Source organism: Mus caroli, chromosome 10 (genome assembly GCF_900094665.2).
Source record: "Mus caroli chromosome 10, CAROLI_EIJ_v1.1, whole genome shotgun sequence".
Taxonomy (NCBI): Eukaryota; Metazoa; Chordata; class Mammalia; order Rodentia; family Muridae; genus Mus; species Mus caroli.
The window spans coordinates 72,565,686-72,582,422 of NC_034579.1; the positions used below are offsets into that span (position 1 = coordinate 72,565,686).

Genomic DNA, 16,737 nt, shown 5'->3' on the forward strand with positions numbered 1-16,737 from the left:
CTTCCGTCCCAGAGGCTCTACACTCACTAACAAGCCTCCCAGGGCCAGGCTGGTGTTATGAGAAATTCTCTTTCCTGGTCCTAGGGTCTTTTCCCCTAGTATCTAGCCCTAAGCCTCATAGCAGGCAAGGATTAATTGGAATACTCCTTTGCGGACTATAATTTTGCTTTTATTCCCTCAGATAGAGGGAGGAGATGACAGCTATATCCAAGCTGTAAATACACAGCTTGGACTGAGTCCAGAGAGTTTCTTCCTCTGTTCTGACTATCCCCAGGCCAGGTCTCCAGGCTTCTTGTTTCTGTGCAATCTAATCTTCTCACTGACTGATTCATTCCATCTTCTCCCATCTTCTCACTGAAGTGTTCTACCTGAACTCATATTAACTTTGGCAATATGTTCTAATCTTCTGCTTCCTCCTCCTTCTCCCCTGGCTTGTTCTGTCTTCACTTGTGTCTAGCTTATTCTCTCTGCCACCTGTTTTTGCAAAACTATCCTGCTAAAACACACACTCTCACCCTGTGCTGCTCTAAAATAGCATCTCCTTCCTGCGCTGTTCTTGTGAGAGCTGGGCATATCCTAGCTCTGACCCATTCTGTCGTCTTTCTCTGATTTGTCTCGTTGTCTGCCCCTCCATTAGATGTTACTTTCAAACATGGCTGTTTCCTTCTACAAACTAACCTTAGCTTCACTGTTAGGGATCAGAGGATGTGCCTGTATTCAGGCCAGATCATACTGTAATCCAGAGCGTGTGTGTACTCCAGCTGATCATACAGACCTAGATGCTCTTTGCATCGATGTGATCCCTTGCCAAGGCAGCCATGTCGGATTAAAATTTCCTCCACAGAGGGCCAGTTACAAATGCATCCCCAGCTCCATCAGTTCTTTCAATGATAGTATCACCTCAGCAGGTCAAGGCTGCTTCCCCAAGATCCTATGTTTGTGGAAAGAAGTAGTAGATAATTTGATGTGGTTACTCAGGATGCCAAAGCCTAATTTAGGGTCCCACAACCCTCAGAGGCTTGCTCTTTTTGGATAGTTTTAGTCCTGTAAGTAACCTCAGGGAACTCACTGGTTCATCAAGCTAGACCTGGCTGGAACTGTTTCTCCAGGTTGCTGTTGGTGTCCCCTCTATGGGGTAAATACACTTTACTTAAGTCTTTCCTCAAAAGTCACAACAGTTAATGCCTGAATAGAGACTGACAGAATCAAAGATGAGCTGAGGAGAGCAGTGCTTGCCAAGACCTGTGGCTTCCATGATCTCCGAGAGGGTGGAGAATCCACACAGGCAATCCTGGTGCGGCTCGCTCGATCCATGTGTTGTGGGACGGTGGCTCTCTTTGCTGTAGTGGTGGCTGCATGTTCTCTGTGATGTGTGACTGGACATACAACTGAGACTTGGCTGTCTGACAGTGGAAATGAGTCTCTGATGACTGGCTTACTCTTACCATGACAGGTAGTTGATTATTTCTGTCTGAGATTCCTATGTAAGGGGAACCCCAAGATATCTGTCTTCCCTTGTGTGAAATGGAGTGTCATGCATCCGTGATGAGTGGGATCTGCCACCTGAATGTAGAGAAAGTCTTGTGTTCCTGGAGAGAAGCATGCATGGAACAGGAGTGCTGGTTAGTTGTTGAGGCAGTTGCATGTCACTGCATTGAGTAATAAAACATGAAGCTGAGGGTGGGATGACTGTTCAGAGGGAACTTACCTGTTTAAGGGAGTAACTGCAAGTGGCAATGGCATCCCCCATGTTAGTCTCTAACTTGGATAGAAAAAAAGGGTGAGATGCAAGTATTGGCTTGCATTTCTTTTTTAAAAAACGTTATATTGATTTCTCAGTCTCTCTCTTTCTCTCTCTCTCTCATCAGTGTGTGTGTGTGTATGTGTGTGTGTGTGTGTGCTTGTCTCTGTGTGCATGCATTAGCATGTGCAAGCACGTGCTTCTGGTCAGAGGACAACTTCCAGGAGTCGATTGTCTCCTCTTACCATGCGGGCTTCTGAGACTGTACTCAGATCTTCGTGCTTGGTAACAAGTGCCTTGGCCCTCTGAGCCATCTTGCCAGTATGTTTTGTATTTCCTGTAGCTAGGTAGAAGGTGAAAGTGGAAATCAAATACAAGTTAGATATGTGCTGAGGAGTCCTTCCTGGGACCCAACAACTTGCAACCTATGACAAGGTCACAGAGACTGAGGAGGGAAAGAACGTAGTAGAAGTAATAGAAGATACCTTGAAGGTCCAACCTTTACTAGAGAAGAAGAATTCACCATACAGACAGGGGCTCACCATGTGGACAGGGGCTGGCTAGATGGCTTAGCAGATAAAGGTGACTGTTGCACCTATGGTCCCCATGGCAGAAGGACAATCATTACCTGCAACTTACCATACAATATGGTACACTTGCGCGGGTGCACGCGCGTACACACACACATGCACACGCGCACACACATACACACACACACACACTATATGTATAATATATAGATTTAAAAATATATATTATAAGCCGGGCGTGGTGGCACACGCCTTTAATCCCAGCACTCGGGAGGCAGAGGCAGGCGGATTTCTGAGTTCGAGGCCAGCCTGGTCTACAAAGTGAGNCTGAGTTCGAGGCCAGCCTGGTCTACAAAGTGAGCTCCAGGACAGCCAGGGCTATACAGAGAAACCCTGTCTCGTAAAACCAAAAAAAAAAAAAAAAATATATATATATATATATATATTATATATTTACTTGTTTTGTTTTGTTTTTTCCTCTTCTCGCTCTGGCCCCACTTGCTCTGGCCCTAAGATTTATTTACTCATTATATGTAAGTACACTGTAGCGGTCTTTAGACACACTAGAAATGGGTATCAGATCTCATTACAGATGATTGTGAGTCATCTGTTGCTGGGCTTTGAACTCTGGACCTTCAGAAGAGCAGTCAGTGCTCTCAACTGCTGAGACATCTCTCCAGTCCCTATTTGTTTGTTTTTTGAGACAGAGTTTCTCTGTGTAGTCCTGGCTGACCTGGAACTCCCTGTAGACCAGATTTGGCCTTGAGCTCAACAATTTTTTTTTTTTTTCGAGACAGAGTTTCTCTGTATAGCCCTGGCTGTCCTGGAACTCTGTAGACCAGGCTGTCCTTGAACTCAGAAAGTCGCCTGCCTCTGCCTCCCAAGTGCTGGGATTAAAGGTGTGCGCCACCACCGCCTGGCAACAATTTTTTTTTTTAAATGAAAAAGCAGACATGCATAGAGGATGATAACCTTGGACAAGGAAGGGAACATGGTAGTGACAGAAGATGTCCTTCAGGTCCAACTTTTAATAGTGAGGAAAGGAAATCCATGATCCAACATGCAAGACAGGAGACCGAACAATGGCCCAATATTATGACATGGGATTAGAGAGATGGCTTAGTGGTTAAGAGCATTGGCTGTTCTTGCAGAGGACTGTGTGTGTGAACCTGTCTTGCACAGGTTCTATTACCAGCACCTGCATGCAGATTATAATCATCTGTAACTCTAGTTCTAGGGGATTCAATGTTCTCATCTGACCTCTGTGGACACACACTCAACATACATACATGCTTGCAGATAAAAACATTCATACACATAAAATAAATATTTTTTGTTTTTGATATTATAATATAGTTACATTTCTCCCTTCTCTTTTCTCCCTCCAAATGCTCCCATATACCCTGTTCTTCACATTCATGGTCTTTTTTATCACTAATGGTTATTGCATGAATATGTCTATGCACACACAGACACAGACAGACAGACACAAATCTAAATATAACCTATTTAGGAGCCTGGTGCAGAGGGTTGACAGATGATGGCAGCAGTGGTGGGTGCTCTATGTAGTCAGTTGCAGCAGGGCAGAACATTAATTAGTGTGGTTCTGAGGGGTGGGGAGAACTTGAGGAGAACATGGATGTGGTGGTTTGAATGAAAACAGCTGCCAGAGACTCACAGAGAGTGGCATTATTGGAGATGTGGGTTTGTTGGAGTAGGTGTGACCTCAGAGTAGGTGTGGCCTCGTTGGAGGAAGTGTGCCTGTCACAGTGGGTGGGTGTTGAGGTTTCAGATGCTCAAGCCAGGCCCAGTGTCACTCTCTCCTTTCTGTCTGCATATCCAGAAGCAGAACTCTCAGCTACCTGCTACCTCTCTAGCATGCCTACACGCAGTCATGCTTCCTGACATCATGACAGTGGACAAACCTCTGTACTGTAAGCCAGCTCCAATTAAGTGGACATGGTGTCTCTTCACAGCAATAAAGCCCTAACTAAGATGTTTAGTGATGAAAAACTAGCTAGAAAGAACAGACATGCGGAAGCTCTGGGACTCTAAATTAGCCCTGCGCAACCCAAGTAACAACATCAAATCATCTACTGTTTTCTTCCACAAAGGCAGAGTTTTTGGGAAGCAGCCTTGACCAGCTGAGGTGACACTCCTTATAGATCATCAGGAGCACTGATGGAGTTAGGGATGCATTTGTGACTGCTGTCCTTAAAGGAGGATTCCAATTATTCTTTCCTTACTCTGAGGCTTAGGGCTGGATGCTGGGGAAAAAGACCCCAGGGTCTCTAGTTCCAGGAGAGAGAGTACTTCTCAAAACATCATCAGCCTGGCCCTGGGAGGCTTGTTAGTGACTGCAGAGCTTCTGGGACAGGAGCTCCAGGGACCCCAGAATATGACAGTGTGGGTCCTCAGCCCCTCCCTTCTTAGGCAGAAAGGGACATTCACAGGGATGTAAGAACATATCATAGATATGGTGAGTTACATTTTGGCTACAGAAGCCATCTGACCATCCCCACCTTAGGGGGAGATCTACAAATGAATGGAGGGAGAGAAAAATTTTCAGATTGAACATGACTTCCTTCCATGGAGCTTGTTTCAAAGGTGTTTAATTCCAATTTTGGGTTGGGTCTGCAGCACCTAGGAGAATCTATAATGTGCTCAGAGGGAACGGGAGGGAGCCCCTCCAAGCTCTGAACCCTGCAGACACAGAACCTGTGTACAGGTGGTGGCGAGACAGAGAGAAGAGGGTTAGGGAGTGTGGGGCTACAGGCTCATGCAGCCCAGAGTTACATGGGCACACAGACACAGACACACTTCTCAGGAAGGACCCTGGGTCTCCGGCTGTCACAGTGGGGATGACACTGGCAGGTCCCTGAACTCAGCACCCACAGGTAACCTCTGCAGGCAAGTGCTGTTTCAGGATCTTTGTTGGGTGCACATTTCATGGACTCTAAGTAAGCAGATGAGGGTTTCAGGTCCCATCAAGTGACTTCTTGGACTTGACGGTCTTCCTGCCTAAGAAGTGGGAGCATGAATCTGGTCCTGTGTTTACAACGTGTCTCAGCCAGGTTCTTTTAGCTATCAGAATGCTTGTACCTCGAGTTCTGTGTTTGAATCAGGTTTCCGGTTCATTTGGAAGATGTGTCTTAATGAAAGATCTTAGAGTCCTGGCAGTCCAGCCACATGCAGGATTTCCAGTTCTCAGTTTTAGGGTTGGGAATTTAGTCATAGCACTATTTGTCAACTGTGAGTTCATAGGAGTTGTCTTTGAGTTCACAGATAAGACTCAGAGGGGTTCAGCCAGCTGTCAGGAGTCATCATGTCCCTTACAAGTCTGTTCTGGGGATTCACACTGTCCTCACACTTGAACAGCAAGCATTCTTCCCCCCACTGAGCATCTCCTTAGCTGAGTAGTGCACCATTATTGGCTGTCTGCCTTCCCTGCTTCATTTTGTTTTTCATACACTGTTAGGTCAGGAGTTCTTATCTAGGATTTCTTTCTAGATCTACATAAGCTAGCAGTGGCCTTACTGTCTTCTTTCCCCATCTGAAGATCTGTACTTTGTGTCTATGGCCATATTGCCCTGAGTGTACCTGACCTTGTTTGTCCTTAGAAGCCGAGCAAGATTAGACCTGCTTAATACTTGGATGGGAGACCTAGGAATACTGGGTGCTGTAGGCTTCAATTTGTTTCTTTGTGATTTTTTTTTTAAGATTTATTTTAATGTGTGTGTGTGCCACCTACTCTTGGGTCTAAGAAGGAAACTCTCATCCTCCAAAAGAAGAGGAAGTCCTCTTAACCTCTGAGTCATTTCTTCAGGCCCTGATTTATAATTTTTTCCTTTGTTTTGTTTTTATTTCCTGTGTGTTTCATGTACATCCGTGTAAGAGTGTTGGATGAGAGACAGTTGTGAGCTGCCGTGTGGGTCCTGGGAATCAAACCCGGGTCCTCTCAAAGAACAGCCAGTACTCAGAGCCATCTCTCCAGCATCTCTTTTCTTTACCCTCCCTCCCTCCCTCCCTCCCTTTCTTCCTTCCTTCTCCCCCTCTCTCTGTGTCCGTCTCTGTCTCTCTGTCTCTGTTTCTCTCCTTTCTCTTTTCTTGCCCCTCTCTCTCCCTCCCTTGCTCTTTTGAGACAGGGTTTCTCCGTGTAGCCCTGGCTATCCTGAAACTCACCCTGTAGACCAGGCTGGCCTCAAACTCAGAGATCTGTCTGTCTATGCCTCTACTGGGATTAAAGGCGTGTACCACCATTACCACCTGGTTAATTCTTTTATCTTCTTATATGTTGAGGAGACACCTTGCTGGTTGGGTAATAAGTGATCATCCCTGAATCCCTCTGTCTTATCTGCAAGCCAGTGATGATTCTCCTACCCCACACCTGGTGCCTAGCCAAGCCTCACTGCTCTGCCTTGTTCCACTAACCCTATCTCCTCTCAGGCTCCTGAGAAGCAGCAGGACAATGGGACCTGGCTGGTGACAGAGTTCCTGCTGGTGGGATTCTCCAACCTCCCAGAACTGAGGCCCACTCTCTTCATCTTGTTCCTCCTCACCTACCTGGTCACACTCAGTGGCAATGCCACCATCATCACCATCATCCAGGTAGATCGCACTCTCCACACACCTATGTACCGCTTCCTGGCTGTGCTCTCCCTCTCTGAGACCTGCTACACACTGGTCACCATCCCTAATATGCTGGCTCATCTGCTGATGGAGAGCCAGGCCATCTCCATCGCGGGCTGTCGGGCCCAGATGTTCTTCTTCCTAGGCTTGGGTTGCAGCCATTGTTTCCTCCTTACCCTAATGGGCTATGACAGGTATGTGGCCATCTGCCATCCCCTGCGCTACTCTGTGATCATGAGACCCACTGTCTGCCTGTGTTTGGGAGCCTTGGTTTTCTGCTCTGGTTTCTCAGTGGCCTTGATTGAGACCTGTATGATCTTCTCCTCGCCCTTCTGTGGCGCAGGCCTTGTGGAGCACTTCTTCTGTGACATTGCGCCTGTGCTGAAGCTCAGCTGTGATGAGAGCTCACTCAAGGGGCTTGGCATCTTCTTCCTGAGCATCCTCGTGGTGCTGGTCTCCTTCCTCTTCATTCTCCTCTCCTACGCCTTCATTGTGGCTGCCATTGTGAGGATCCCTTCGGCCTCTGGCCGGCGCAAAGCCTTCTCTACCTGCGCAGCCCATCTCACGGTGGTCATTGTGCATTTTGGTTGCGCCTCCATCATCTACCTGAGGCCTGACTCTGGGGCTAATCCCTCCCAGGACCGCCTGGTGGCAGTGTTCTACACCGTGGTGACACCGCTGCTGAACCCTGTGGTTTACACCCTGAGGAACAAGGAGGTGAGGGTAGCGCTGAGGAAAAACCTGGCACGGGGCTGTGGAGCATTTAAGTAAAAACTTGTATGTGTCTATTTGCTTCTCTAATAATACAAGTATATTTAAAGAAACAAGACCTTCATCCCGGAACTCTAGCTCCCTACTGGGAAGAGAGGAGGCAATTCTGTGCCAGATGAAGTAACTTCTGTTATTTGCCAGTGCCTGAGAAAATGTAACCACAGTAAAGGGTGCCTTATCTTTCTCATGGGTTCTTGGACTTGATGTGGTGCAATGTGATCTGTAGTGCCTAATGTTTGCCAGTGGAGGGCGCCACTGATACAACCTATGGATGGAGAGGGGCAGAGGGCAGTTTTTTTCTTTAACATTTTTGTTATTTTTATTATCATTTTAGTTTCTTAATTTTTTTCATGTAGCATATTTTCATTATAGTCTTTCTTCTCCGAGGTCCTCCTTACCTCCCTACCCACTCAACTTCATGTTAGTGATCCTCCCAACAAAGAACAGTGTTTAAAGAAAAACTGTGGGTTTTAAAATATTATTTGAGGACTTCATATATGAGAACTACATTTACATCACTTCCGTTTTCCACCCCACTCCAGTGTCCACACAGAAGTTTTAACCAGGAAAGGGAGTGAGGACCACAGGCCAGAGTTGTAGCTCGGTGGGAATGCAAGGGTGGGTGTTTTCCCCCTCCCCCCCCCCACCCGGCTGTTCAAGGCTGCCTTTTGGTCAGAATCACACATTTAAGTGCAATTTTTTAAAAAAGTACTTTTAGTTTAGCTTTGTTTGCTTGTTTTTCAAGACAGGGTTTTTCTGTATAGCCTTGGCTGTGCTGGAACTCTCTCTGTCATCCAGGATCTTGAATTTATAAAAAAATCTGCCTGCCTCTGCCTCCTGAGTGCTGGGATTAAAGGCGTGTGCCACCTCTGCCTGGCTAAAAAAATTTTAAGTTAGCATACAAAATAATGGATTTAAAAAAAAAAACTTCTTCTCTCATATATTATACTGACTCCAGTTTCCCCTTCCTCTTCTCCTCCCAGTCCCTCCTTCCCACCTCCCCTCTCTCCCAGATCTGCCCCTCCTATAGTGGATTTCTTAGTGGCATTTCATACATATGTGTTGCTAAACTTTGTTCAATATTCATCCTCCTCCCCGACTTCCACTCCAGCCCCTTAGCCCCATCTTGCTGGTCCCTTTCTTCTCCAAAGAGTGTTCTTCTGCTTTTAAGTCAGATGTCCTCCATTCTTCTGTTTACCACACCCCAAATGTGCATTTCCTTGAATGTGCGTGCGCACGCGGACACACACACACACACACACACACACACACACACACACACAGAGCAAAGATAAGGGATCTTTTCTCCCGTCTCATGGTCCCATTTCTAGTTTCACTATAGCACAGATCCCTCTGTATGAACACATGTATCAATTTAAATCTAGGAACCACTCATGAAAAAAAATTATACTTGTATTTCTCAAAATTTTATTTAAAACTATTATTTTAAAAATGTGTATGAGTCTTATGCTTGCATAGATGTCTGTGCACCAAGTGTGTGCTTGGCACTCAACAAAGCCAGGAGAGTTGCACTGGTTCTCCTGGATCAACAGTGATAGACAGTTGTGTGCAGTCCAGTGGGTGCTGGGATCCCAGGTCCTCTGGAAAAGCAGCCAGTGCTCTCTTAACCACTGAGCCATCACTCCAGCCTCAGAGTCAGTTTCCTGAATCTGGCTTATTTCACTTAAGGCAATGATCTCTACTTCCATGCATTTTTCTGTATGTGCAATGATTTCAGTTTTCCTTATTGCTGAATAAAATTCCATTATGTACATTGCCAGTTTTATTTTTAATCCATTCATTTTTTTTTGTGGGCATTTAGTCTGGTTCCATTTCCTTGCTATTGTGAATAAAGTAGCAATAAACAAGTACCTTTGTGTTATTTTGTGTGTGTGTGTGTTAAGTCTCCCAGATATATGTCCCATGGAGGTACAGCTGTGAAACCTGTATATTGATTTCTATGGTGGCTACACCAGATTCAGTTCCCACTGCTAGTGTTGAGAATTCTTCTTTCCCTACATCCTTGCCTATATTTATGACAGTGGTTGTCTTGGAGATAATTGTTCTGACCAGGGTAAGATGGCATTTCAAAGCAGCAACCAGACCTTCCAGAGCTCCCAGGGACTAAACCACCAACGAAGAGGGACCCATGGCTCCAACTGCATATGTATCAGAGGATGGCCTTGTCTGGCATCAGTGTGAGGGGAGGCCCTTGGTCCTGTGGAGGCTCGATGCTCCAGTGTAGGGGAATGCTAGGGAAGTGAGGTGGGAGTGAGTGGGTGGGAAGGGGAAGCACCCTCATAGAAGCAGGGGGGATGGAGGATAGGATAGGGGGTTTGTAGAGAAGAAACTGGGAAGGGGAATAACTTGAAATGTAAATAAATTAAATAACCAATAAAAAAAGAAAGAAGAATGCTGAACACTTTTTCAAGTATATATTGAGTATTTTAATTTCTCTTTTTGAAACTTGTCTATTCTGTTCATTAGCCCATTTATAGGTTATATGATTTTTGGTGCTTAATTCTGCAATTTTTCAAAAAAAATTTCAATGAAAAAAATTTTTAGTGTGTATATGTGTGTATGTGTATGTGTGTGTGTATGTGTGTGTATATGTGTGTGCATGTGTATGTATATGTGTGTGTGTATGGTATGTTTGTATGTGTGTGTGTGTGTGTATATGGTGTGTGTATATGTGTTATGTGTGTATGTGTTTGTGTGTGTATGTGTGTGTGTGTATGTGTGTGTGTATATGGTATGTTTGTATGTGTGTGTGTATATGGTATGTTTGTATGTGTGTGTATGTGTGTATGGTGTGTGTGTATGTGTGTGTATATGGTATGTGTGTATGTGTGTGTATATGGTATGTGTGTATGTGTGTATGTGTGTGCATGTGCATGTGTGTGTGTGTGTGTGTGTGTGTATATGGCATGTTTGTATGTGTGTATATGGTATGTTTGTATGTGCGTATATGTGTGTGTATGATGTGTGTATGTGTGTGTGTATATGGTGTGTGTATGTGTTATATGTGTGTGTATGTGTGTGTATATGGTATGTTTGTATGTGTGTGTATGTGTGTGTATGGTGTGTGTGTATGTGTGTGTGTATATGGTATGTGTGTATGTGTGTGTGTGTATGTGTGTGTATGTGTGCGTATATGTGTGTGCATGTGTATGTATGTGTGTATGTATGTGTATGTGTGTGTATGTGTGTGTATATGTGTGTGCATGTGTATGTATGCGTGTGTGTATGTGTGTATGTGTATGTATATGTGTGTGCATGTGTATGTATGTGTGTGTATGTGTGTGTATATATGGTATGTTTGTATGTGTGTGTATGTGTGTGTGTGTATATGGCGTGTGTGTATGTGTTATGTGTGTGTATGTATGTGTGTGTGTGTATGTAAGTGTTATGTGTGTGTATGTGTGTGTGTATATGGTATATGTGTATGTGTGTGTATATGGTGTTTGTGTATGTGTATGTGTATGGTGTGTGTGTATGTGTTATGTGTGTGTATACACATGTGCCATGGTGCTTGTGGAGGCCAGAGAGCAACTTTTGATTCTATCCTTCCACCCTGTGGATTCTAGGGATCATACTTAGGCCACCCAGCTTGGAGCACATGCTTTTGTCCACGGAGTCTCCTGCCTGCCTGAACCATGCAGCTCTTTGTATATTTCAGTTATGAATCCATCAGTTGATGCAGAGTTGGTAAAATATTTTCCACTATGTAGACTGTCTCTTTGTTCTGGTGGAGGTTGTCTTTGCTGTGTAGAGGCGTTTTAATTGTATGCAACCCAGCTCTTGGAACTTTGTCTTGTGTTGTTGGCATCAGAATGCCCCTGCTTATGCTTCTATCTGAAAGTATTTCCCTAGTGGTTTTAAAGTTTCATGCGTACAGGGTCAGGTTTTACTTTGAGATCTTTGATACAGTGTTAATTGTGCAAGATAAGAAATATGGATCTAGTTCCATATTTTTGGCATAAGTATATCCATTCTTCCTGTTGCCATTTATTTTATTTTTATTTTTAATTTTTGTTTTGAGCCAGGGTTTGTAGTTTTGGCTGTCCTAGAACTTGCTATGACTCAACTTGCGGGTCTTAAGCGCACAGTGATCCTCTTGCCTCTGTTTCCTGAGTTCTGGTACTAAAGGTTTGTGCCACTATGCCCAGCCCAGCACTATTTAAGAAAGACTTTTTAAAGGGACATCTGTGCCAAACATCAGGTGTGTTTGTGTGGGTTTGTGTCTGAGCCCTCTGCTCTGTCCCATTGCTTGGCATCTTGTTTTGTGTCAGGATCATGCTGTCTTGTCACTATGGCACTATAGTATAATTTAAGATCAGATATTGTAATACCTCCAACATTGTCTTTCTGCTCAGGATATCTGTGTCTGTTTTCAGTCGTTTATTCATGCTTCCATATGAACTTTAGGATTTTCTTTTGGTCGGTAGATATATCTTTGCAATTTTGATGGGAATTGTATTGATTTTGTACATGGCATTAGTCAATACAGGTCTTTTCATGTTACTAATTCTGCTAGTCCATGAGCACGGGAGAGTTTCTAGGTTCTAGTGTTGCCATGGACCAGCCACAACCGGCCTCAGTCGGCCCCCCTCAATCTGCAGGAAAAAAATCAGGGTTCCAGTACAGGTTGGCGAAAAGGATGACAAACAGACATGGACACAAGGGAGTGTGGTATCTGAATGTAATTTGTCACAAAGCAAGCAGACTTATAAGTGACTTTTATACAAAACAGAGGAATGTATACAAAAAGCTAAAAGGAACCAATTGGGATAAAAATCAATGTTGACAACTGGGATCAAAAGCAGTCCTACCTAAGGTCAGCTTAGTAACAGGAGCCAGGTGAATGGTCTGACGCAATGCTAGTTTATTGTTAAACCCACCACCAGGGGTCCTTTAGTAAATACCTGATTATGCTATTCCTCTGGGCCTAGTGATAAACATGCACCAGGGGAGTTCTGTTCTACTCACCCTTTCATGAATAATACAATATTCCAGTTCCTCCTAAAACCACAACCCACCTTCTTCCTAGGCCATTGTAAATTCCTGTGTATGGGAGTGACTCGGCTATTGATCTAAGTATTTACTATGTAGATTTCTAGCTCAATTCAAGTAAATTGTAATGCCTGATTTCTTTCACTGTCTCCCTTACAAGACTAGAGGTAATTCTGAATGTTACTGAATAGGTAACATTCTTACTGAATTCCAAGCCCAGGGTTGGCTCAAGGACTGCCTAGGACATTAGAACACTGGTGGAGGCTAATCTAACTTAGCTATATGTCAAAATCAATCCTTAAAGGCACTCATAATGAAACAATATTGAAGGAAAGCACACAGATCCGTTTACCAACTAAAGCAAGGACATTGGAGCATTCGTTATTACAGGATGCCACGGTTCCAGGAGACTAAGTTTCCATGAACTTTTCACTTTGGGACTGCATCCAAGCTTTTGGGCCTGTCACTTAAGTGGAGTGGGTATGGCATAGTGTCATCTTTTAGTGCCATTTGATAGATGCTATCTGCATACTGGGCACTATCTGTGGGGATCTTATGGGCTCTGGCCCCACTGGAGCCATCAAAGAGTTGCAGTTCTCTCCAAGGGGGAGCCAGAGCAAGGTGGGCTGCTGGGCCTTTTCGGTGGCTGGGCTGCAGCTTCCCTGGAGTTGGTGGCAGGCAGCAGCAGGACACAGTAGCCAGTAGTGGGCAGCTAGGAGTCAAGGTGTGTGTGTGGGGGGGACACCAAGCAGGAAGTGGCTGTGGCAGAGTCCACAGCAGCTTCTGTAGCAAAGCTTTGGGAGAGATTACTCTTCCCTGGAGTGTTACAGCTCGACAAGACAGGCACGCTCAGATGATCTTTGATGGAATAACTTGTGCACTTTATTCCTTGTGGATAGGATCTTATAAACCTTTTGAGGTGGATTGGGGTCTGGCAGCAGATGCTTTCTATTGGCTTGGTCTGAGATGTTAGGGATGCCTCATCTGCATGTGGAGGGGCTGTAGGTGTTGTACCTACATGACTGACTGACACAGTTCTCTCCATGGAATGTCATGGTCATGTGTTCCAGGACAGGAACCTGCTGGGAGTAAATTTAGATGCCAACCATTCTCAATCATGAGAACTGCCTGGGCTCCTGAATCCATTTAGGGGTGAGTGTTCAAAGGTCTCTCATTCTGCATAAAGTCTGTCCTTGGGTCTCTGTATTTTTTCCTCTCTGCTTCTCTGATGATGGCTGAGCAAGTCACTGATCTGTGAGTATAGCAGAATGTTATTGGTATTTGGCTTTACCCTAAGTTCCTGAGCTATCTAGCCTCAGGTTCTTAGTCACTCAAACCATGTCAGGTTTGGGTTCCATCTTGTGCTGAAGTCAAATCGACATTGGTTAGTTACTCTTACAAGCTTTGTGCCACCATTGCATGAACATGTTAGCATACCATTGTAGATCAAAGAGTTCGTGGTTGGACTGGTATTTATGTTTCTCCTTTGGTAGCATTCAGAGTACCTTCCTGGACTAAAGAATCTAGAACACTTCGGAGAATGCTCTCTATAGGTACCAGCTTGACTCCTCCTTGTTCACGGAGTTGTCTTCAGCTATGGGGCCTTGCTGTTAGTTTATGGGGCCACTTACAGTCCCAGCAACAGCCTCGGTTGTTTGGGGATTCCCACGGACAACTTGATTAGATATAACCTAATCCCAGGACTAGAAGTTTCATTTGTGACAAGAGCTGGCCAGTTGAGAGTCTGTCTCCCCCATTATTTGATGATTCCATTTAGGCTGCCTTTATATATGTGTCTATTTTAGAAAACTTCTACTATATTAGGTTTCCATATTACCCAGTGGCTCTTAATTTTGGCTGTCTCCCTCCTTTTTTACCCTTTACCCTCCCCTTACCTGCTTTAGCTTCCCATTCCAGCTTTCCCATCCATACATACCTGTCTATTCTATTTCCCTTTGCTAATAAGATCTCTACCTATAGTCCCTTACTCTAGACCTAACCTCTGTCATTCTACATATTGTAGCTTGGTTATCATTGACTTAACAGGTGATTTCTGCATATAAATGAACACATTCTATGTTTGTCTTGCTGGGTCTGGGTTACCTCACTCAGGATGATTTTTTTTTTTCTAGTTCCACCTGAAAGAACCTAACCCACTCAATTTTAGAACAGACAGTCATGTGTAACCTTAACTTTCAATTTCCTGGGCTGGAGAGATAGCTCAGTGGTTAAGAGCACTCACTGCTCTTCCAGAGGTCCTGAGTTCAATTCCTAGCAACCACATGGTGGCTTACAACCATCTGTTATGGGATCTGATGCTCTCTTCTGCTGTGTCCTAGAAGAGCTACAGTGTACTCACATACTTTAAATAAAACAAACAAACAAACAAACAAACAAACAAACAAACTAAAACAAACCCCCAAAAATCAGTTTTCCCAAAGAAGCAGGCCAGCCTCCTCAGGAGGAGCCACAGATAATGGGTCATTAGTCAATAGTAGCCCTGACATTTGGCGGAGAGGGAGGATGAACTAGGAGTTGAGTCAGTTCCTAAGACATCTGGTCAAGAGAGATAATGAGCCCTGAATTGGGACAGTTCTTGAAATTTCTCTAATGCCTGACCAAAAATGGTAAAGCTAATATAGTAATCAATCAGAAATTGTACTAATGTAATTTCCACAACCTAACCAATCATGTTAGAGATTACCTAACACCCCAGAAAATTCCCTTAGCCCTGCATAAGAAGAGGCTGTGAGCTCCCCTCCTTTTCCTCATTTTGATGAATGGTTGATCCGGAATGCTGGTTGTTTCTGAAGAATAAAGGAATGCGATCCCATTTCGATACTTATTGCTATTCATGAATAAACAAGTGTTGTAACCTGACCTCCAAGTCTGAGGCTTCCTTCTCACATTTGTCCTCAATTCACAACAGTTTGCAACAGTTTCGAGACAAGCAGGCCCCCCCCCCCCCCCNCCCCCCCCCCCCCCCAGTTTGCCTTCTTGTTTAACTTCTTTGGATCTGTGGAATGTATGCTGGGTATTTTGTATTTATGGATAATATTCCCTTGTCAGTGAATAGATACCATGCATGTCCTTTTGGGTCTGGGTTACCTAAATCAGGATAGTATTTTCTGATTCTGTCCATTTGCCTGCAAAATTTATGATGTCCTTGTTTTTAATAGCTAAATAGCATTCCATTGTGTAAATGAACCATATTTTCTGTCTCCATTCATTGTCTGAGGGCCATCTGGGTTGTTTCCAGCTTCTGGCTATTACCAGTAAGGCTGCTATGAAACTAATGGAGCATGTGTCCTCATGGTATGGTGGAGCATCTTTTGGGTATTTGCCTAGGAATTATATAGATGAGTCTTCTGATAGAACTAGTTCCAGTTTTCTGGGAAACTGTCAGATTGATTTCCCGAGTGGTTGTACAAGTTTGCAATCCCACTATCAATGGAGGAGTGTTCCCCTTTCTTCATATCCTTACCAGCATGTGATGTTGCTTGAGTTTTTGATCTCAGCCATTCTGATTGTAAGGTGGAATCTCAAAGTCATTTTGATTTGCATTTCCCTGATGACTAAGGATACTGAGAATTTCTTTTAAGTGCTTCTTGGCCATTTGTGTTTCGTCTGTTAAGAATTCTCTGTTTAGCTCTGTGTGCTATTTTAATTGGGTTGTTTGGTTTCCTGGTGTCTTATGTCTTGAGTTATTTATATTGAAAGGGCAACATAAACCCCATATTCTCGATTTAAAGACCCCCATTTGTTTCCATTTAAGGACCCCATTTGTCTCCATTTAAGTACCAGGGCGCAGGAATAGACCATAAGTCCCAGAAACTAAGTCATAGGACACCAGTTCTAGGAACAGACCATAAAATCTAGAACGAGATCATAAACTCTCCTCCCAAAGAACAGCCTGGAGGTAACCACACAAATTGGGAAATGTCTCATCTCAGAATGGACCATCTGCACTGGGCAGCCCTATCTCATCCTAGAGTTAAATGTTTATGAAATGGAAATGCAGACTACAAATAACCCCATTTAAAAATGGGGTAC

The 16,737-nt window shown here is 44.2% G+C and overlaps 1 protein-coding gene across 1 annotated transcript; it reads left to right on the top strand.

The window, feature by feature from the left end:
- Window positions 1-4,639: 4,639 nt before the first annotated feature.
- LOC115032131 (olfactory receptor 10T2-like) lies at window positions 4,640-8,386 on the top strand. Its single transcript, XM_029482358.1, has 2 exons — window positions 4,640-4,750; window positions 6,718-8,386. Exons 1-2 carry the CDS (start codon window positions 4,748-4,750, stop codon window positions 7,669-7,671), a joined length of 957 nt encoding a protein of 318 aa, XP_029338218.1. The 5' UTR covers window positions 4,640-4,747; the 3' UTR covers window positions 7,672-8,386.
- The last annotated feature ends 8,351 nt before the right edge of the window (window positions 8,387-16,737 follow it).